At 43.3% G+C, this 21,538-nt stretch overlaps 2 protein-coding genes and 1 long non-coding RNA gene across 4 annotated transcripts in view; all 3 read right to left on the bottom strand.

Annotated features, from left to right (window-relative positions):
* LOC310750802 overlaps positions 1-21,538 on the bottom strand; it is a 375,302-nt gene that overhangs the window by 251,216 nt on the left and 102,548 nt on the right. The gene's annotated exons all lie outside the window — the stretch shown is intronic.
* REXO2 (RNA exonuclease 2) lies at positions 32-9,584 on the bottom strand. The gene is made up of 7 exons (XM_083589014.1): positions 9,411-9,584; positions 7,016-7,099; positions 5,389-5,466; positions 4,411-4,522; positions 2,761-2,869; positions 1,550-1,603; positions 32-457 (listed from the first exon to the last, which is right to left on the bottom strand). The coding sequence occupies exons 1-7, from the start codon at positions 9,567-9,569 to the stop codon at positions 328-330; spliced, it is 726 nt and encodes a 241-aa protein (XP_083445140.1). The 5' UTR covers positions 9,570-9,584; the 3' UTR covers positions 32-327.
* On the bottom strand, positions 13,239-20,466 carry RBM7 (RNA binding motif protein 7). 2 transcript variants are annotated; one of them, XM_083589067.1, is made up of 5 exons: positions 20,200-20,466; positions 17,542-17,704; positions 16,384-16,492; positions 14,743-14,833; positions 13,239-14,311 (listed from the first exon to the last, which is right to left on the bottom strand). In XM_083589067.1, the coding sequence occupies exons 1-5, from the start codon at positions 20,293-20,295 to the stop codon at positions 13,934-13,936; spliced, it is 837 nt and encodes a 278-aa protein (XP_083445193.1). In that variant the 5' UTR covers positions 20,296-20,466; the 3' UTR covers positions 13,239-13,933. The 2 variants fall into 2 exon arrangements, with proteins under 2 accessions (XP_083445193.1, XP_083445192.1); XM_083589066.1 differs by having other exon boundaries at positions 14,743-14,836; positions 20,200-20,406.

Genomic DNA, 21,538 nt, shown 5'->3' with positions numbered 1-21,538 from the left:
AAAACAGAAGTCTAGAAAAGAGGCAAGCATCTTTCAGCAAGGCTGGCTTTATTGCATAATAAAAGAGGGTGCCTAGAACCAAACAGGGGTTCTTTAACTACAAAAGGTACTCCGTATGCATGAACCAAATGGCTGCGGTTGGTTCAAGGCACTGGCCTGAAATTCAGATGTCAATGACCCGTCACATGTGGTAGTCAGTAGCTGTTAACAATCTTGAGGAAGCAAAGGAACGCAAAGCAGCCCCTTCCTTAACCAACAGTGAACTGAGAACGGCAGGCGGAGACACTTCTGGTGCCTTTGCTTTTGCTAAAGAACCAGGCTGCAAGATCAACTGGCCAGCTTTTCATTGTCACCATTTTCCACTAGTTTTCTTTTCTTCTCGTCCGTTTTCCTCTTGAAGATGCTATTTCTGTAGAACTGAAGCTCTTTGATACTCTCCCTGATGTCATCCAGGGCTCTAAAGGGAATTCAGGAAATGTTAGCGTTCCTTTAAAAAAAGGCTGCACCATACACACTCGCCTCCAAACGCAAGGGCAGGCTAATTTTAAAAGAAGCTGAAAAAGGTATGACTTTACAGTGTCCCCCAAAATGCTGCAAACAGGTTGTGCACTTCTATGTGCTATGGAACCCTATAGAAGGGGAACTGAAGGAGAGATTCAAAGCCGGTTGGAGGCAGGAGAGAAAAAACACCCTTACACACCTGCCTTCTGCCCTGCTGGAATGAGACCAACAGAACTTTGGATTTGGCAACTTATTCCCTCTTGGTTCTCCCTCCCTGCCACTTCTGAACTGCTCTGTAACACACGCTTTCTCCTAGGGAAATAATGTAAATAAAGGAGGAAATGTTGTTCTAATACAAAACATGCTACCCATCTTGGCGATAAACTTGCTGGCTGAATTACTACGATCAAGCACAATGAAAGAGGGTAGACAATAACAACATGTTCATCTTGCTGAATAATGACCAAAAGGCAAGTTTTGAGATGGATGGGGAAAGGTTCTTAACAGCACAGTTAACGGATGAGAAAAGGAAATGGAACACAGGAAGCTGACTTATACTTGAGTCAAGCCTGATGGGCCATCAAGGTCGGGGTAAGCAACTTCTTGGCCACCCAGTATAGCTGGACTACAACTCCCATCATCCCTGACCATTAGCCATGCTAATGGTCTGGGATGATGGGAGAGGAATCCAGCAATTTGTAGAAGGCAACACGTTGGCTATCCCTGGTCTACACTGGCTGGCAGCAGCACTTTGAGGTGTCACATTCAAGTCCCTCCATGCACAATGTGGAAATGACCGTGATTGAGCCTTGTACCTTCTGCATGCACAGCACCTGTTCTGCCCTTGAGCTCCACCCCTTCTCCATTTGGATTCAGGGCAAATGTCCCTTTCCAGATTAGTATTTGCAGACTTGAAATAACTTTTATCAATGGCACCTCCCCCACTGCGCTGTCCTTTCCACACTGCATAACCTCATTGTTGATGCCTGGTGATACAATCTGACACACACAAAACAATCACTCTTCAAAGCCAAACAATCAGCGTTACCTATGAGACGCAGCCTTCTTTGGAGCAAACTCGTAGTCTTCTGGGTACCAGCGTCTGCACACACAAAACAAGTCTCCATGATCCAAAATCTAAATTATCTACCAAATGTGATGGACACCATAGGTAAGAGCACCCACAAATGCAGGACTCTGGAGCCGCCTCCAAATATAAAATCACCAGAGACCAAAGACGCACCAAATTTGAAACGATCTCATGCAAAAATCAGGACTGCGAGAATTCCAGCTTTAATTTTTTAAAACTCACGGAACCTAGTTATTACATTGCAGAGAACTATTTTCCACCTCCAAAAGTTCCATGTTACTCAGTAATTTTACTATACAGTGGTACCTCGGGTTAAGAACTTAATTTGTTTTGCAGGTCCGTTCTTAACCTGAAACTGTTCATAACCTGAGGTACCACTTTAGCTAATGGGGCCTCCCACTGCCACCACGCAATTTCTGTTCTCATCCTGAAGCAAAGTTATTAAACCAAGGTACTATTTCTGGGTTAGCGGAGTCTGTAACCTGAAGTGTTTGTAACCTGAAGTGTCTGTAACCTGAGGTACCACTGTAGTTCAAAACCTCATGTTCGTAGAATCATAGAACTGCAGACTGAGAAAGTACCCTGAGGGTCTTCTAGTCCATGGGTAGGCAAACTAAGGCCCAGGGGCCGGATCCAGCTCAATCGCCTTCTAAATCCAGCCCGCGGACGTTCCGGGAATCAGCGCGTTTTTACATGAGCAGAATGTGTGCTTTTATTTAAAATGCATCTCTGGGTTATTTGTGGGGCATGGGAATTCGTTCTTTTTTTTTTTCTTTTTCCAAAATATAGCCTGGCCCCCCACAAGGTCTGGGGGACAGTGGACCGGCCCCCTGCAGAAAAAGTTTGCTGACCCCTGTTCTAGTGTAACCCCCTGCAATGCAGGAATCTTCTGCCCAACGTGGAACTCGAACCCACAGCCCTGAGATTAAGTGTCTCATGCTCTACCGACTGAGCTATCAAATAAATAAAAAATAAATGCAAATATATTTTGCGGCTGTAGAATCTGAACCTTTCAGAAAGCTGCATCTACTGTTGACTGTAGGCATCTTGGTGGTCACATATTACACGTAAGACCCGCAAGATTTCCTCAAAGTCTGTGGCATGCCATTCGCTGCCCGAGGAGCCACCCACACACCCAAGCTCTGGCAAATGATGTAGTGGGTACTGACCTGCACAGTTCTTTGATGGTGCTCACATCAATGATCCTGTAGTGAAGGTGTTTCATGAACTGGGGCATGTGCTTGTCGAGGAATTTCTTGTCCGCATGAACCGAGTTTCCTGAAAAGGGTGGAAAGGCACAGATTCTGTTCATGCGCTCAACGTGGAATTCTCAGGTGGGTGGCGAAGACACCCCCAAATCCCACCCACCCCCAAATCTCAATCTCAAATCTTTGTTACAGTCTTAGACCAGCATACGTAGCAGGGGATACAGCCATTTAAAATCTATAAAACGTTTTGGAAAGCTAAACACTATTAAAACAGAAGGTATATATAATAGAAGCTAAATAATCTAAAATACAAATATAAAAGAAGCTAAAATAATCTAAAAGAAGGGTTAGGAGCATTAAACGGATGTAGTATATAAAAGACTATGGCTAGCACAACTTCTCTATAGCACAACTTTTCTATGGTGCCCAGCTGGGCCCCTTCTCTGACTTTGAACCACTAGAACTTGTACAGTATAAATTTTTAAGATCAGCCCTTCAAGTCTGAAAATGTGTCTCTAATGCCACTCTGAGACTAGAGACAGGCTTCACAAAAATGGAGGCTAGAGTGTGGGTGACCATACTCAACTACTGGCCCAATTATTTTATTTTTATATGAACACATGAATCTGCCTTTGACAGAATCAGGATACCCTCCCAACACCACTAGATTTTATCTGCAGCACTGCTACAGCCTGACCAAAGAAAGCGCTTGGCCAAATGTCCAGGTAGGTGATGTAAAATGGGGCAATTGGGCACTGAATTTGCCCTGCTTTCCACTCACACTAATTGCAACTAATCTGAAGCTGCTGCATTTTTCCACCTGAACCTTCCCAGGCTCTACAATCAACATCATAAGATGCGCTGTCCCCACATATACTTTCAGAAGAAAGAAGGAGGGGAGTCAGGGATTAAACCATCTTAATCTCAGTCTCCAGAACTCCCTTCCCGTAAAGGCACAGATGTCACTTTCCCTTCTCTCAGTTAAACTTTTTATACCAAATGATGTTTTGGAGAAATGAACGTCTATCAAGGGATGGTCTATTGCCGATTCTCAAACTGGCTTTGATTAACCATATAGGGTTGCACCCAATGTTACACATACTCAGAGCAGACACACTAAAATTAATAGACCTAGATGACTGGGGCCCATTAATTTGAATAGCTGAAGTTCGTTGCATACAACAAATTATGATTTGTTGATGTAAAGAGTGGTTCATAATGGTTTTTTATATATACCGTATTTTTTGCTCTATAAGATGCACCAGACCACAAGACGCACCTAGTTTTTGGAGGAGGAAAACAAGAAAAAAAATATTCTGAATCTCAGAAGCCAGAACAGCAAGAAGGATTACTGCGCAGTGAAAGCAGCAATCCCTCTTGCTGTTCTGGCTTCTGGGATAGCTGCGCAGCCTGCATTTACTCCATAAGATGCACACACATTTCCCCTTACTTTTTAGGAGGGAAAAAGTGAGTCTTATAGAGCAAAAGATACGGTATACTGTTTGCATTTTCATTCTTTTGCTCTATTAGCTGCCTCAGGCCCTTTGAATGGAAAGGGATGCTACAAATCAATAAAAATGACTATCTTTCATAAATGTTAAAACCTCCTACCGGCAAGTGGGCAGAGTCCTGGAGGTGTCTGTTGACGGACAAAAGACAGAAATTCGTACTCTGCTTGACGCAGCGAGATTTTGCTCTCCTGCACTGCCTTTGTAAGGCCAGACTGGAAGAAAGAGAGAAGCCAAAATTACATCATGTTGCCTGTGCCTTAAAAAGAGCCAGGCAGTTAAGATGTCATGCAAGAATCAATACTATTATTAGTTTTTATTAAACCTGTGGTCACTTCTTACTCAAAGGCCTCCAAGCCAATTACAACACATTTAGAGCGTAAGTATCAATATATTATACCATAAAAACAGAAAGAAAACAACCCCCTTAACAGCCACAGGAAGGTTTGGCAGCACACTACTGAGAAAACAACATCATCTTAATGGATAGTGGAGGATTTGCACTACTAGACCAGGCCAAAATAACCATTTAATCCAGCCCTCTGTTTCCTACAGACATCGGCCCAGATGCCCCAGGGAAGGCCAAAAAACAGGGCATGGTGCATTGGCACTCCACTACTAATATTCAGAGGGAGGCTGAAACTGGATCTGGAAGACTCATACAGCCATCAAGACTAGTAGCCATTGATGAATGTGGCTGAGACAGGTCACTGATCTCATTCCCTCGCAGGAACTGCTGGTAAACAAGGAAGCAGTCTCCCCACTCCCAAACCCCAGCCAAAGGATGCAGCAATTTTAGCACAACAAAGAAGGTTTAATGTCAAAAAGTCTTCATAATGGACATGGGAAACTCTAATGTCACGCTAAGGACACACTGTGAAGTCGGGTGATGATTCAGCAAAAAGCTGGCCCATTTTGCACGGATGAGATAAACCTCCAGCCATCCTTTTCAAAGAAGTGCTTAATGCAGACGGCAGGGAACATGGCACAGTCAAGATAAGGTTCTGTTGCATGTGGAACTGTAAAAAGACAAAGGAGTTCTTCTCGAGGGAGTGTGAGTGATGAAGAAGCAGGCCTCTACCTTGCCGTGATGCTCTTTGCACCATTCTGACATGCTGTCCAGCAGCTCATCTGGCTGGTTTATTATCAGGTTGGGACCCTGTCAGCAAAATAGGAGAAAACAATGGGGAATCAGATCAGACTGTTACATCAATGATGCTTATTTGTTGTTGTTGCTGCAATTATTAATACAGCAATACTAGCATTTTATCCTGGTTCTCAGCCAACAAGGGTTCCCAGGATTGCTCACATATCAGTGATGTGATAGCCGCTACCCACAGGCTGACAATCTAACCCAGGCATAGGCAAACTCGGCCCTCCAGATGTTTTGAGACTACAATTCCCATCATCCCTGCCCACTGGTCCTGTTAGCTAGGGATGATGGGAGTTGTAGTCCCAAAACATCTGGAAGGCCAAGTTTGCCTATGCCTGATCTAACCAGACATGACACAGAAGGAAGTGGAATTGAGAGGGAAGAGGAAAAAGCAAACTCAGGCACTTCTTAAGTTACAGGGTTCTTATAATGACCTGCTAGAGGAGTCAAACGTGGTTGGCTTTTTTAAGAGTCAATGAAACGGCCCTGGAGCTCCATCTCTCTCTTCAAAACAGTCCAAAAACAAGAGCTGCTAAAGGACAACAGTTCAGGGAGGAAGGGATGGTGTGTGTGTGTGTGTGTGTGTGTGTGTGTGTGGTAGCAATATAAGTGGAGCTGTTCAAACAGCAGTATGTATTATGAATAGAAATAATCACCTTTGTTTGAACACAAAGGGATATAAACTTGTAGCGCAATCAGATTCATTTTTACTCTCAAGTGTAATGGTGACAGTTTGCACCAGGTAACAAAAATAATCAACTAAAAAAACCCTGATGAACTTTTAGACTTGATGGCAACAGGAAGCAGCCGTAATCTGGTCACCTTTCGAGTTCGCAATATCCAGTTGGCATTCACTTCCCTCGCTAAAAACATTTGGAAATTGCATGCATAAAAAGGGCTTTTCGTCAGCCAGCTATGTGGCAAAGAAGTCAGTGGAAACTGTGAGTAACTAGTTGGCCACTCACAGCAGTTAGCTAACTAGCTGGCATTTAAAAATATATATATTGAAAAGAAAAAAAGAATTACAAACTTAAAATCCTTCCTTCCCCCCTTTCCTCCATCTCAAAGGCATAGTTCAGATGTAAACAAAAATAGTACAGTTAACACAAGCACTAAAATGGAAAAAAAGGAAGTTACTAATGTCAGTATGAAGGAGAATATTAACACAAACAGATATTATGGAATGCAGTAGTACAGTTCGTCCTGTAAAGTATTTGTTCAAATACTGGCTCAATGGCCACCAGACCACCAAAGAAGTTTTTTGCATCAGTTTTTCAGAAATGGCTGTCCCAAATTACATTATACCATTTTTGCACATTTAAACCCTTTGTTTCCTTCCATTTTCTTCTTACCACTAATAAGTAATGTTCTTCTTACCACTAATAAGTAACCAATTACATGTTCATATAATAACCCTTGGTAGTCTGCACTGAATATACCCAACAATGCTATTTCAGGAGGGTGGTTTTTTAAATAGGTTTCTCCTGTATTTTTGTTATTTCTCTGCTAGCTGGCATTGAGCAGGCACCAGCCCAAAAATCAGCAGCCAACATACCTCAGCCAAGATGTTCAAGTCCGAATCTGTTATGAGACAGGCCATCTCAATGATCTGGTCTTTTTCAATGTCCAGCCCAGTCATCTATATCGAAGTCAAAAAGTCAACAAGTGTAAGATGTCAGGAAGAGCTTTCTGATCCACTGTGTGCTAGCAAAAGTGCATTTTAACAAACCTTAATCCTTTCCCTGGACTATATCTTAAATATCCTGATGCTGGTAGGTTAAAAAAGCATTCACAGCAGCCAGAAAATGGGTGGTAGGGGAAGACCCACTGAAGGTTTGAACAAATGTGTCTGCTTCACAAAGAGCTAGGAAATCAACTGGGAAAATTACCCTGGAGCGCAGTTTATTTCTTTAATGTCAGGCCATAGCAGTAATGTACTTCCTGCTCACTTAAGCCAAGTGTTTAGTTCGGGTTGGTGGTTATTTTAAATTGGGTATAACTGTAAACTGTTTATAATTGCTATTATTGTTGTTGTTGTTATTGGTTTCTATTGATTTATTGGTTGGTTTGTTGCTCGCAGAGGATATTTTGTTTTTTAATGTTTGATACTTTCTTGTGTTTTTATACATGTTGTAAGCCGCCCAGAGTGGCTGGGGAAACCCTGCAAGATGGGCGGGATATAATTTTTTAAAATATTATTATTAAATGGCAATTGTTTTAGGACCTCAAGCCTCCACAAGCTGATAAAATCTAGGATTGTGAATTGCTTTGCTGCAAGAGGGCCAGGGGAGGAGGTCAATCTTTTTAAAGTGTGGGGGAATTTGTGATAAATAGGCTTCTCGATGACTATTAAGAGCGATAAATGGCCTCCATATTCAGTGGCTTCTGGAAGCCAACAATAAGAAATGACATTTTGTCTGCCACTGCTGGAAGCACAGAACTGATCCTCAGTCTGGTCACAAATGGAGCCAACATATCCCCTTCAAATAAAATTGTGAATTATAAACCTCATTTCCTCATAGCACAAGGATCCTAGGACAGGCTTCGTCAGCCTGGTGCCCTATAGATGGTTTGGATTGCAACTCCCATCAGGTTCCAGTGGGCCTACTTGAGGGCACCCTGTTGGTGAAGGCTGCCCTAGATCCCATGCTAATTCCCGCACCGCCAATGCAGATATATGTTAGAACACTCCTTTCCAACCTACCAAGGGTCCCAGCTGCCCTAGGGTGACCATATTTGATTTTCTGCTCCCAAGATCTCATTTCCTGTGAAATTAGGCTGCTTCTTCCCCCACAAACCAAGCTTTCTACATTTCCTAGAAAAAAACATTTAAAGGGCGAATGGTCCTCTCACACACATCCACCTACAGTGCCCGTGTATTCTAGGATGGGCACCAATCTCCTGCACATGTCCTGTAGTACATGAGTTGGGGGGTGGGAGGGCATTATGAGATGTGACCCCCCGTAGGATACACATCTCCTCAAAGGATATTCTAAGAGAGCCCAATCTTGCTTGTATACAGGCATACACTTACATTGCACCTGCCTCTTTTGGGGAAGGAGGATGAATTCCGCACCTACACTGCACCAGTATCTCTTGCAGGAATATTATTATGGGCTGCAGCTCCTTTGCAAATAACCCAACAGGCACATCTCTTGAGAATGTTGCCTTACGTGGTAGAAGTATTTCTACAGATACTAGACAATGGATACTATGGGACTGCGATCCTCAAGTATTCCGCACACACCCCCACCCCCCACTGTCTCAAGTGGTAGGGGAATTTTGCGGGATGCAGCCCCGCCCTCTCCTTACACACTGATACTGAACCAATTTTATATATATATATATATATATATGCATAAGATACTGAACCAAATCTCTCATTCATATACACACACACATAGTTTTTCTAATTAAAGTTTTGCAATCACATATTCAGCATACATCATAAAAAAAAATCTCATGGACTTCACTCCTTCCCCTTTGTGGATCCTACTGTTAGTCATTCTCTCCTGCATCTTTTATAATAATCTAAACCTTTTACATCTCCATTATATCCAAAATTCACCATTAAACTCCAAGTGTTATTATTCCGATCCTACTAACGATTTTAATTGTTTACAATGATTTTTTAAGATAAATTACAACTTTTCTGAACCAAATCTCATGGGGGCATATTATGGGATAGAAGTTATTTGCATAGCTGTTTCATACTTCTCCGAGGGCAATGTTCTGGGGCAGCGGGGAATTACGGGATGGAGCCTCCTCAAAAGGAGCTAAACCCCTTTTTTACACCCCCCCCCACCGCACCCAATTCCAGGGAGCAGGATACTACGGGATGGAGCCCTCGCATTGCACTCCACATGGTGCAAGCGTCTCGGGGGACGAAAACGATAGGATATTATGGGATGCCCCTTCGCAGAGGCCTCGTTACGGGCTGGGCGCCTCACCTCCAGGTCCACCCAGACCATTCTCTGCCCCATGCCGGGCTCCGCCGCCCCTCCGGCTCCTGCCATGGCTCGCAACCCGCTCAGGCAGCGCCCCGACAGCCACCGCTTCCCTGCCGGCGCGCCGAAAAGCCGCCAAGCCCTTCCGCCAGCGCGCATCATCTGGAGAAGCCGGAGAAGCCGCAGACTACAAAGCCCAGCAGGCCCCGCGCCAGCCCCGCCCGCTAGGCCATAAGGGACTGCCGCGCAGCCTCCTGGGATTTGTAGTTTTGCGTGGCAACAGCGGGAGTGAGAGCGTCGCTGCGCGCTTAGTGCCTCGCTTGGCATGCTGGGGGTTGTAGTTTGAGGAATGAGGCTCCGGCGGCGGAGGCGATCGGTTCTCACACCGTAATGCGGAATCATGCCCCAATCCTCCAAAACGGGAGGCTGGCCCAGTAAAAGGCTCAGCTGGGCTTGCGTCCCCCCGCTTCCCCAATACTAAGCTGCATTTTCTTGCCATATTAAGAAAGCAAATACTAGCCCTTTTTAGTGAAAGCACTGAGCCGAAAGTTAACACGTATTATTCTAAAAACACGCAATATGTGGTCTGTGCAACAAAGGAAAACCCAAGGCCCCTTCCTGAGACTCCCCCCTCCCCAAGCTTGGAAGTAACAGAGTAAAGGGATGAAAAAAAATATATGAATACAACAATTAACTCAGGAATAGACAGGAAATAAAAGTTAAAATAATGCCTCAAAGGGGGGAGGGGGGAGGAGCAAGAGACCCATCAGTGTTATCAACACTCACAGGCAGGTTTCAGCTGGGAGGCATTCCCAGCCCTAACTGGAGAAAATGCGAGAGATTTTTGGTTTCAGTCCTTCTGCATGCAAAGCATGTATCATAGAAAGATGGCCCCTCCATCAGAGACAAAAAAAATGAGTTTTAAAGGGAGACAAACCAGTGTCCCGTGCATTAGGTTAGTTCAAAGCCACACCACGAAACAACACTGGCGCATGAACAATTTTGTGTCTGACATAGTGGTACTTAGAACAGAAAGAAAAATCCTTCTCATTGGCTCCTGTGTCACTTTCTGCATTTCAGGGATTCTTTTAAAGAGTGAACTTTGTGAAGCACTTACCTAGACCCAGTAAGGTTTAAGATGGAAGCCCTCATCTGACGACACAACCTAAATCCACTGCACTTGAGCATTATTATGGCTGTCCACAGAAGCAGCATGCAGGTATGAGAAATTACATTCTATATTTGAAGATGACAATGCTATTTAAGGAAACGTCATTACATGACAACTTTGCGCCCCAAAGCTTCTTTACACATTGCATTTGCATCCTGCACATGCTAAATGCCTTACACATTAGGAGTGCTACAGTATGCAATGTGTTTACACCAACCCAAACACACGTTAGGTTCACAGAATACAAAGCTAGAACTGGAACATGCAGACATGGTGATGGAACATGCATTTATCATTGCAATACAAGAAACAACCCTCTGCAGCTGCCCCGCTTCTGTCCTCTTGAAAACCAGAGCAAGTCTAGATTCCCTTTTGTTTTTAAGTCCTAGTTGGCCTCATAATATGTTCCACTCCCCACCAAAAGAGAGACAAAGCACTTTTTAAAAATGCATTTTTAAAAATTTATAGGCTTGGCTGCGATCTGTAACCTGGTGCTGGCTGACTGAGACTAATGGGAGTTGAAGTTCAAAGTATCTGGATGGTACCAGGTTGCAAAAGGATGGGTTAGGGAATAACAAGGAACAGGGGGGGGAAATCAAGGTTGCCTTCTGGTTTTTAAAACCCTGAGACTGCCATCCTAACCCCAATTACATGCAAGGAGATCCGATTCAATTCAATAGAACTTACTTCTGCATTTACATGGTTAGGATTGCAATCTTTATTTGAGGTTTTGCCTGCTTGTGAATGAAAGAGAACCCCACTTACTGCAGACAAGACACTGGCAGCAAACCCTCTGCTTTAATGGAATAGTCCTCCTGCCAAGAAACATCACTGGGTGTCTTGCTCTGACCTACGCTAGTAATGTTAGTCAATCAACTTTGATATACATCCCCCACCCGCACCAGGTGTAACGGGAAAAAAGGACATTACAACTACCTCTGTGAATACAAAGCAGGTTGAAGCGGCACAGCACATGGCTGATGTGTGGACAGCATGCGTACAATCTGTCTAAAAAATACAGTGTGAAGACTGATGGCTAGGCATCTGGTGTAACAGCTAAAGAAATGTGCCCTATTTAAGATGCAGGCTGAGCACGTCAATGCAAAAGCTTGCTAGGCATTTTCACACATTCAGTCACTCTGAAGGCATCAAAGGCCACTCTCTCTAATACAAACTTTCCAATGAGAAGATTTTTTTATTAAAAAAATCACTTTTGGATGCAAATATAACAACTATTTGTAAAGAGAGAACACCAGCTGTAAAATTTAGTTCTTAGGAAAATTTGCTTGCACACAATATTTTGAAAGAACGAGAATTTATTTTAGAGAAAATAAAAATATAGCTAACCAAGTGCGTTTCTTAAAAATACTATTAACAGTATTGCTTGAGGAAGTTCTGAATTAGGTAAACTTTTTTTTTTTAAGACGGGTGCTTGTTTTTGCAACAATGCCATAAATATGTAAGCCAAAAGGTAACAATGAATCCTTTTATATTAGTGTATATTTGACAAAAATATTATATTTTTTAAAAGATGTCCCATTTAGGCATGCAGATAGAGGGTCACAAGCATCTCCCTCCTCCAGCCCCCCCCAATATAAACCCAAACAGCACAGAAGAACAACTGGGGTTCAAGAAACCATGATTGATTTGGATTACAGTAAAAGAAAGAGAAAGAGAGAGTGTGTGTATTTCAAGAGAAGTGACAGAAAAATTAAGGTAAGCCACATTTTACTGCTGCTGCAATTGCCCCCTTGTCAATTTTGCTGCAGCTGAAAATGACAAGGGTCTGAATACTTTTCAAAATAAAATACTTTGCTGTGCAGAGCAGACAAGTTTTGTTTTTTTTAAAGAAACAATTTGACACTGTCCAGACAATGCATTCATACATTGCAACTTAACATGGGAGTTATGTTCAAAGGATTGTTCCTAAAGCCAAAATTGTGTATAGTCAAAAGACATTAGGTACAAAGGCAGGTGTGATTACCAAAGTCTCCCTGCTCCCCACCGCTTTTTTATTATTATTTCTTTTGACAAGCACATAAACCTGAATGTGCACGAGTAAAATGTGCGCAAGTTGCAGGCTTACTGCACTCCAGTTGCTACAGAGATTACTAATGTTCAAACGGAAGCACTGTGAACATAAACGGAAGCTACCGGAAACAATTTAGCTGCAGGATCTTTTTTAAAAATGGCACCAAAAGTTTCCATCTCAAAAGTCCCACCATGTTTCAGTATAGGGGGAATCATAGTTAAAGAAATTGATGGCACTGCAAATGCACAACTTCAGAAGGATGGATGTCACAAAAATCCACCCTATTGAAAAAGCTCATCTCAGATTTCTGCTTAGTTAAAAGCTATTCCAAATTTAGCTGTACTTGCAAGTGGAGGCTAGCAGCTGGGCAAGACCAGCCAAACAATGTAGGCCAATGGCCCCTCCCCCAAAGCATTGACTTTAATTTAATTTTAAAGATGAACCAATGCTGCAGGCTGGATGAAATGAAGCACTTGGCCAGACGACGCCCATGGACAAGAAGTTCATAGATACTTACCTTCGTTTTTCCTTTGTATTAAATATCAGTTGTAATGTCTAAACTTTTCCATTCAATGAGGTTTTTAAAAATTATGTCAGCTATAGAAAGGGAATGGAAAGAGGCATGCAATGATTTCCTGAGAGGTTTTAATCGCTTAAATTGTTGGGAAAGTCTTTTTACGATACTGTGGGCTCTCTTGCTCGTAATATAAAAATCAAAGGACTCTCAATGAAAGCAGCTGGAAAAATTAACACATCATTCAATACAAATCATCAAGTCATCCAGCAAATTTGTTTCACTCTTAATATCTGAACAGGCTGCATGTTTGCTTAATACAAGTATTTAAAAGCAACATTTATTCCAGTAGAAAAACACTGTTACCAATATTTCCATGTGCCATTGAGCCTTCTACTCTGTGGCATTCATTTTTCCATTGGATTACTTACTACCAGAACCACCTCAGGGGCTCTCTTCCTTTCTCAATAACACTCTACAAAAATACCAATGTTCATTTTAAAATACAACCAAAGCGGCACCTTTTTTTTCCCCCTTACAAAATTAACTACATTGATTTTTCTTTTGCTTGTTTAAAAGCGTGGCACCTTCTCTTTTTTCCCCTAAACCCTGAGAGAAAGTTAATACAATTGAAACGAAGCCACTTCTCACGAAATACATACTGCAGGTGATTTTTATAAAACGATTTTTAAAAAGCAACTCGTGCAGTTACTCGTTGCAAGCTCTCTGTAAAAAAACGATTTCTTAAAAAGGAAAGAGCCACTCCATTTCGCCAAGAAAAGGTATGCAAAATCTGCTCTGAATACTTGCTAGTGGCGGGAGGGGCGCCATTTGCCATCTCGGTAGTTCTCCCTCCGGTTATCGTAATCGTGACTCCAGCCTCCATAGTGCCTGTCATCGTGACCATATTCCTCCCGAATGCCCCTGAAATGATGCTCTGAGCCATAGTCGCTGGGGCGCTGAGGTTCCCGGCTGCTATAATGCCTGCTTTCAGTAGGATACGGATGGGAGCTCACTCTGTTCTTGCGCTGGGCGGCACTTGTCTCTGAGCGCCACTGCATGGATGAAGCTGACGACTGGGTGTACGAGTAACTCGGGTGGTGCCCTGGCGAAGCAAATCCGGATGGCTCCGGGTGCAAGGAGTTGTGCCTGCCACTGTACTGTGACTGCTGCCACATATTATTCATCTGGAAATAGAAAGCACTTCTGTTAAGAAGAGGCATGGCCAATAGTCAGGGGTGATGATGATGATTTGTTCAATTCCTTACTTGCCTCTCACTATAAGGTCCCAGAGTGGCAGTGTAAAAATACAAATCAGTTAAAATTGTTTACATTAAAAAGAATAAGGCTGGTTCTAAGAACATCTCTCAGGTTGAGAGGTGTAGTCCAACAATATCTAGACAGCCACAGTGTGCGGCTGCCAGACTGGTGAATGAGAACAGCCACAGGGACTATATAACCCCAAATCTACATTGGCTTCCAGTACTTTTCTGAGTGGAATTCTAAGTGTTGCTATTGTTAACCACTCAGCTTTTTTGTCTGAGGCATGCACCGCTCCACTCATTTGCAAACCCTTTCCTGCCTATTTCCTGTTAACAGCCAAACAAAGAACTCTCACCACCGCTTGTCTCTGGAGGTTATCTGGGGATGAGAAGGACCTCTGCACAGCTGGCGACTCTGTTGAGATGTTATCCACATTCCTCTCATACCTGCTAAGCAAAAACCAGAAGTCAATTCCCCAGAAGAAGTCTCAGATCATGGAATTCTGCACTAACAGTAATCACAGTCAACAGCATTCAATTGAAGAAAGTTATACTGATGATCAAGGGTCTGGAAACCAAGCCTAATGGAGCGCTTTGGGTATGTTTAGCCTGAAAAGAGGAGACAGTGAAGAGATAGGATAGCCATCTTCAAATACCTGAAAGGCTGTCACATGGAAGATGGAGCACACTTGTTTTCTCCTGCTCTGGAGGGTAGGAGCCAAACCAGAATCACACTTCTGTGATTCTGTGTGACTAAACATCTGGAAGAACTTTCTGGTGGTTGGAGCTCTTCAACAGTGAAAAGGACTCCCTCAGAAGGTGGTAGACTCTTCTTCATTGGATGTTTTTAAGGAGGTTGGATGGTCATCTGCCATGGATGTTTTAGATGAGATTCCTACATTGCAGGGGGTTGGACTAGATGACCCTCAGGGTCCCATCCAATTCTATGATTCTACTATAGGTATTTGCGCATGGTTTTCCCAGGGGTGGGGGAAAATAGGTATCATGAAAATAACCAGGAAGCAAAGCACCAGGTAAACACTGGCATTAGCAGCTTTATGATTATAGCTATATTTCTATCCTACTCATTCTCATAGACATAGACGGTTATTTGTTCTCCTAGCCTCACAACAAGGTTGTGAAATAAGCTAGGCTGAATGAGAAAAGAGATTGTGATTGGCTCAAGGTCACCTAGTTTGTGACTGAGTGGGAGATCTGAACCTGGGTCTCCCTCGTTACAGCAGAACACTTCTAATCTAACCACTACATCATACAGTTTTCCTTTGATCCATCATCGTAAACTGTTATTGAATATATATTTTTCTAAGCAGAGTATAACTGAGCAATTTGTTTTCAGTTCATCTTCATTTTTATAACTGACACACTTGTCAAAGCAATACATAAACACAGATCGCAAGCCTCAGGAGGTTTCTAGTAACAGCTTCTTTAATCTACTCTGCATCTCAATTTAGAAAATTCTGAAAAGACTCACAGCTTTCCCTAATGGAAACTAATTTGCTTGTCCATCTGTTGCTTTAGAAACAAAATTCCTGATGTGCCATATCAAAGTTCTCAATACCATTTGATTTTTGTAGCTGCTCTAGAAAGAAAAGCTAATAATAGTAATATCTTCTCTCAGCGCTAGAATTCAGTTCATATTATTCTTTCCCACTTAAAGACAAATAATAAACATAAAGGTAGAAAGGGAAGCTCAGACATAGGCTATTATATTATCCCACTTTGGAAAGCAGTCACAGAATTTACCATATGGTAATAAATGCTAAGAACACAATCCTACACACAATTAGTCAGAAGCAAGTCCCACCAAGTTCAATGGGGTTCACTCCCTAATAAGCTGCAATTCTAAATGTACTTAATGATTTACCACAGGCTTCCTAAAACTGGTGCCCTTGAGATCTTTCATACTCAGGGTTGTAGTCCAAAATATTTGGACGACACCAGGTTGGGGGAAGTCTGGCTTAACATTAAGAACTTACCTGCTACTGGCAGTTGTTGTTGGCAGTTGCTGATTACTGGAGGGGCTTCCATTAGCATATCCAGGTTGAGAATAAGGTGAATTGTTATCTTGAGATGCATGACTGCTCCCTAAAGGTAAAAGGACGTGTTTGAAGTGTAACTAAAACAAGTCATTTACACTGAGAAAGGTTAAGCTGACACAAGATGCTAACAGATTGAAAACATGGTACATTACTTAATGGGCTCTGGAGTATCACACTAGAGAACCATTAAGACATACAAACAGATTTCCAAAACAAGTGTTGCAACCTACTGGAATACCCAGTGGTGAAGATGCAATCGAGATGCAATGCTAAGGACACTGAACTTAAGTTAATTGCAGATGAAACTCAGCTTTCCTAAAGTGAAAAACTTTGGACACTACTTCAAACAGTCCAAATAAGCACCAAATAGTGTTTTCATTTCCTTTATTTAAAAAGAATTTTTAGCAATTCCAAGGAATTACACATGAATTCAATCCAAGCCAAGGCTCCACTCTAGAACCAGCTTGAGTGCCGGGGCTCATTTCAGAAATAATCTGAATTGATAAAATAATGCTTCTAGACATGTGCAAAGTGCATTCTTCTGTGATCATAGGAGCTCAGAATACACACAGATCTGTTCTCAACTGAAAAGGGTACAGCAGATGTGTAGAATGTGTGGCCCTCTGGATATTGTTAAACTACAACTCCCATCAGCCCCAACTAGCATACCAATTGTCAGTGAGGATGGGATTTGCAGTTCAGCAACATATGGAAGGCTAAAAATTATCCAAAGCTAGAGTAGGACATCCCTTCTAAAAACAGATGGTTTGTCCCTAAACAACTGAAACTCTTTTGAGAAGTGCATTTCAACATCTTTTAAAGTTCCTTTTAAAAGATTCTAACCGTCCAAAAACTGACAGAAAGCCCCCTTCAAATGAGCTAGCTCCTCAAGATAGCATACAAATATGCAGCAACACTATGAACACAAGAGTGGTTTACAGGCTCAGTGAAATTTTAATCTGATATATAATTCAACACAAAAAATGCACCCAGAATAAAAAGTTTTACACATCAGAATTTTAAGCATAAAAGGAATATGAACCCCCTTCAATTTTGCCTAGATGACCTAGGCTGTTTTAAAGGCTTTATGGATACCTGATCGAAACTGAATTTTGAGAGGTCTCCCAAAAAGTTTGATCCCATTAAGTAGATTCATGCCATAGGGGACAGATTCTTCATGTTTGAAATTCACAAATGCAAACTGCTTTGGTTTCCCATCCCTGTCCTTCGGAATCTTTACTTTAATGACTGGACCTGCCTGCAAACCAAAAAACAAAACAAAACATTTAAAAAAATGGAGCAACTTTCCCTTGAAGGTTATTTAGTTGCATGCACCTGCATTCTAAGGTAAACCTGTATTTGCATTCAAGTACAGTGTAGGGTGTTACCAATTAAATGAAAGATATGCATTGTCAGGCAGGTTCTAAAACAACTTTCTTAATAGTTGGCATTTTACAATTTTACTCTCCAAAGGACTGGAGAGTAGGACATAGTCCTAGATTCACCAGGCAGGTGAAGGTGGTTCAAACTAGGTAATGGTCAGTTTACTGCTGGTCTCTAGGCATTACTTCAGGTAGGTGCTATGAAGTTAGAAAAGTACATGTCCCCATGTGAATCCAGAGCCATCAGGTCTGGGTGGGTCTACAAGATGGCCACAGGGATTTTACATTTCTCTTCTGCAATTCTTCCATCATGGAACCCAAGTTGGTGAACTTGGGTTCCATGATGGAAGAATTGCAGAAGAGAAATGTAAATAAAACAAAAATAAACGACTTTGGTTGGTACTCAATATTCTCCAGGAAGAAACCCACAGCAATGGATTCAGCCACATGACAGCGTGGAACAGAAAGTTAACATGCACTGTGAACCTCCTTCCACTCACAAGCATGCACCCCCAAAAGCAGAGGAAAACTCATTCACCTTTCAACCATGCTGATTTTACGTAAGCATTCCTTTCAAGTCAGCCTCACAATGTCTTTCTACGGATCCATTATTAACTTTCTGTGAGAACATTACAATGGTTCAAATCACCCTCACCCAATAGAAATGGACATAGATATTGAGAAGAAGAGGAGGGCAGTTTTTCAGGAAGCCTACAAGCAGTGCATGAAGGCAACAACCCTCCCCCCATTTACTCCCTCACAGTTTGGCATCAAGGAGTATCCTGAGCTCCAACTCAGTTATTGGAACTAACGGACCAGGTCTCAAGGACTTTATCTAATCTCCTCTGAATGTAACTGAGTGTCTACACTTTTGTGTGTGTTCCAAACTTACAGCCAATCTACTTAATCATAAGACCCCAGGTTCCAGCATTATGAAAGTGGTTGGAACAGTTCCCTAGGTGCTTTTGCCACTCCATGCCTACATCTATAAATGTCTATTGTAGCCTTTTGTTCTATACAGAGATGTCCAGGCACTTGAGCCTTGTAGGAAAGATGTACGAACAGCCAACCGTGTCCTTGTCAAACCTTTTCCAGCTCTACAATTTCTTCTTCTTCTTCTAGATGGGAGCAGCCAGAGAACGGTATACACCACATTCCGAATGCAACTGCACCATAAAAGACATGACAATTCTGGCTGTCTTAGTTTCAGAGCAAATGTGAATATAAACAAATGTGATGGCACAGGACGATGTGGCAACCTTTTGCTTACACGTATGCAGAGCCTGACATCAATAGCCCTTGCATCTTGAAACAAGGGTTCCACTACCTCTTAGAATTAGGTCTAGGATAGCTTCCCCTCAAGTCAGCTCTATGACTAACTGTTTCAAGGCAGAGTTGCTCACAATCTACACATTTTGCCTCCTGGTTGTAACCTGAAGTACCGTTAGGCAGCCTAGACAAACATGACAGAGGCAACCCATTATTACAACACATTCCCCATTTCTTTCTCCCCCTCAAGACCACCCTTGGCATTTTGCTCAGGGGATGAGACTACATCCCCAAATCCAAATTAGTTTTCAGGACTGGTACATCGAAGGTGGTGCTATAGGATGAATTTCCAGTTCATGAAACATTATGCTTCCCTTGATATATAGAGCTAAACCATCCTTAGCCTACCTTTCCTGTTTATGCACCTCCTGGGTTACCACTGAAGTTGCCCTCTTCTGACAACCCAGGGCGCCCAGATAAAAAAACGCATTTCTGTTCATTTTGGTGCTTTTGTTGTCAATTCTGCAAGCTGGTGGTTTTTGTTGCTGTTGTTTTAATGTTCTGATACTTATTTTTAAATCCTGCCGATCTCACTCATCCACCACGAAGTTCCCATTTTTCGGGCAGGGAACCAGCTAACGATCAAACCTGTTTGCCGCCAGCGTTTTACCTTTTAAAGAATTCGCACCTTGCCTTGTTTTAAGAGGGAAACGGAGGGAAGGAGAGCATCCCGAGGGGGCTTTTCGCCTTGCAAGGGCTTCTGAACGAAGCCAAGCGAAACGGAAACCCGTTCAAAGGTAAAGGAAAGCGAGGCAGGCGAGACCCAAACAAAGCCAATGCCTCCCCGTCTCCCTTCCCGGATCCGTTTTCGCTCGCAGCGACACCAAGGACATGCCAGTCTTCTTTCAGGGCAGCCCCCGCTCCTCTATAGCTCCTGGGCATGTGCAGAGGGCCCGCGCATTAAAACGCAGGCAAAAGGAAACGCCCCCCTCCCCACACATACAACAAGGCCGGCGCCCCCTGCGAGGTAGGCCGCTCTGAGCCCCGGCCCCTCTCCGCGGCCGAGTCAAGCCAGGAGGTGAGGCCCTGCCCGTCCCGTTACCTGGTGGAAGAGCTCGAAGAGCAGCTCCTCGGTGACTTTGGGGTCGAGGTTCCCCACGAAGAGGGTCCGGTCCGCCTCGGCCGCCGCCGCTCCCATCTCCTCAGCTCGCAGCCGGCTGCTGAACTGCGCAGGCGCGCGCGTCCGGCCCAGCCGAAGGGAGGAGAGCCGCCCCCGCGGTCGGTGCTATTCAGGCCCGCGGGCCTCTTGAGTGCGCAGGCGCCGATCCGGGCCCTGGGCGTGACGGACTGTTAGTCTCACTGCGCATGAGCGGCTCTGCTCCTTCCTCTGTGCCCAGAATTGTGCCCTCGACGGCTCAACTGCGCAAGCGCAATACTCTCGGGACTGTGATTGGGTATTCCTTAATTATTGCTAATATATAACGTTCAGCATTAAATGCGAACGTGCTTCTGCGGCGTATCAAACCCACTAAAAGCCGAATACTCGCGCCGAAGGGAAAGCACAAATCGTTTCTAAGATATTTAAAAGGCGACGGCAAGCGAGAAGGGACAAATCGAGAGATTGACCGCTGCTCTTTCCCCTTTTCGCTGTGAAAACCGAAGTCTCCGCCCACTGCGAGACAATGTGCCGCCCCCTTATTTACATAAGCAGTTCCAAGGCTGCAAACTTCAATCACAGTATGCATTGTCCCGGTCCATTTCAAAACGTGAAAATCCGGAAACAAAAGTTGTTCAGCTTTTTTTGGTGGGGGAAGCAAAGTTGAGTTTTTTTTTTCTTTTGCCAAAGTTGTACTTTTTGAGCTATTTTTAAAGGAAATTTGTCCAAAAATGCACCACTTCCTTCATACGTCTGGGTTTTCCTGGACATTTTACCTGATTTGTTGGAAATTCAACCTGGACGCTATTTTTCACTGGTGAATCCCGTATGTGTCTGGGAAATTCCGGACATACGGCAGCCCTAACTGGACGTGCGTGAGAATTACTTGCCCCAATTAACTCCACACACTGTGTTTCTGTGTGAGTCCCTGATCTGACTGTAGATTCCACTTGCTACAGCAGGGACACATTCAGAGACACCTTCCTCACTGTGGGCACAAAACTTGGCCATGTGTATTATCATAAGAAAGTGCCTGCCCTTAGGGCTTACAAAGACGAGACACAAGGGAAAGGCACTGGGAGAGAGATGGAAATAAGCAATCTCAGGTGCATGGTTAAAATAAGTTATTCCGATGGACTCGAAGGAGCCAAATATTGCCGGTTTCTTAGCTGCACTGACGGAGTGATTCAGTCTTCAGCCCTTCTCTCCCCTTCCTGCAGCAGGACTCCTGCCTGGTGACCATTGGTGGAGAGAGCAGTGGATGGTTTTGCAAAACACAAACACA

Source organism: Podarcis filfolensis (genome assembly GCF_964270895.1).
Source record: "Podarcis filfolensis genome assembly, chromosome: 15".
Classification (NCBI taxonomy): Eukaryota; Metazoa; Chordata; class Lepidosauria; order Squamata; family Lacertidae; genus Podarcis; species Podarcis filfolensis.
This window is presented reverse-complemented; position numbering and strand designations above follow the sequence as displayed.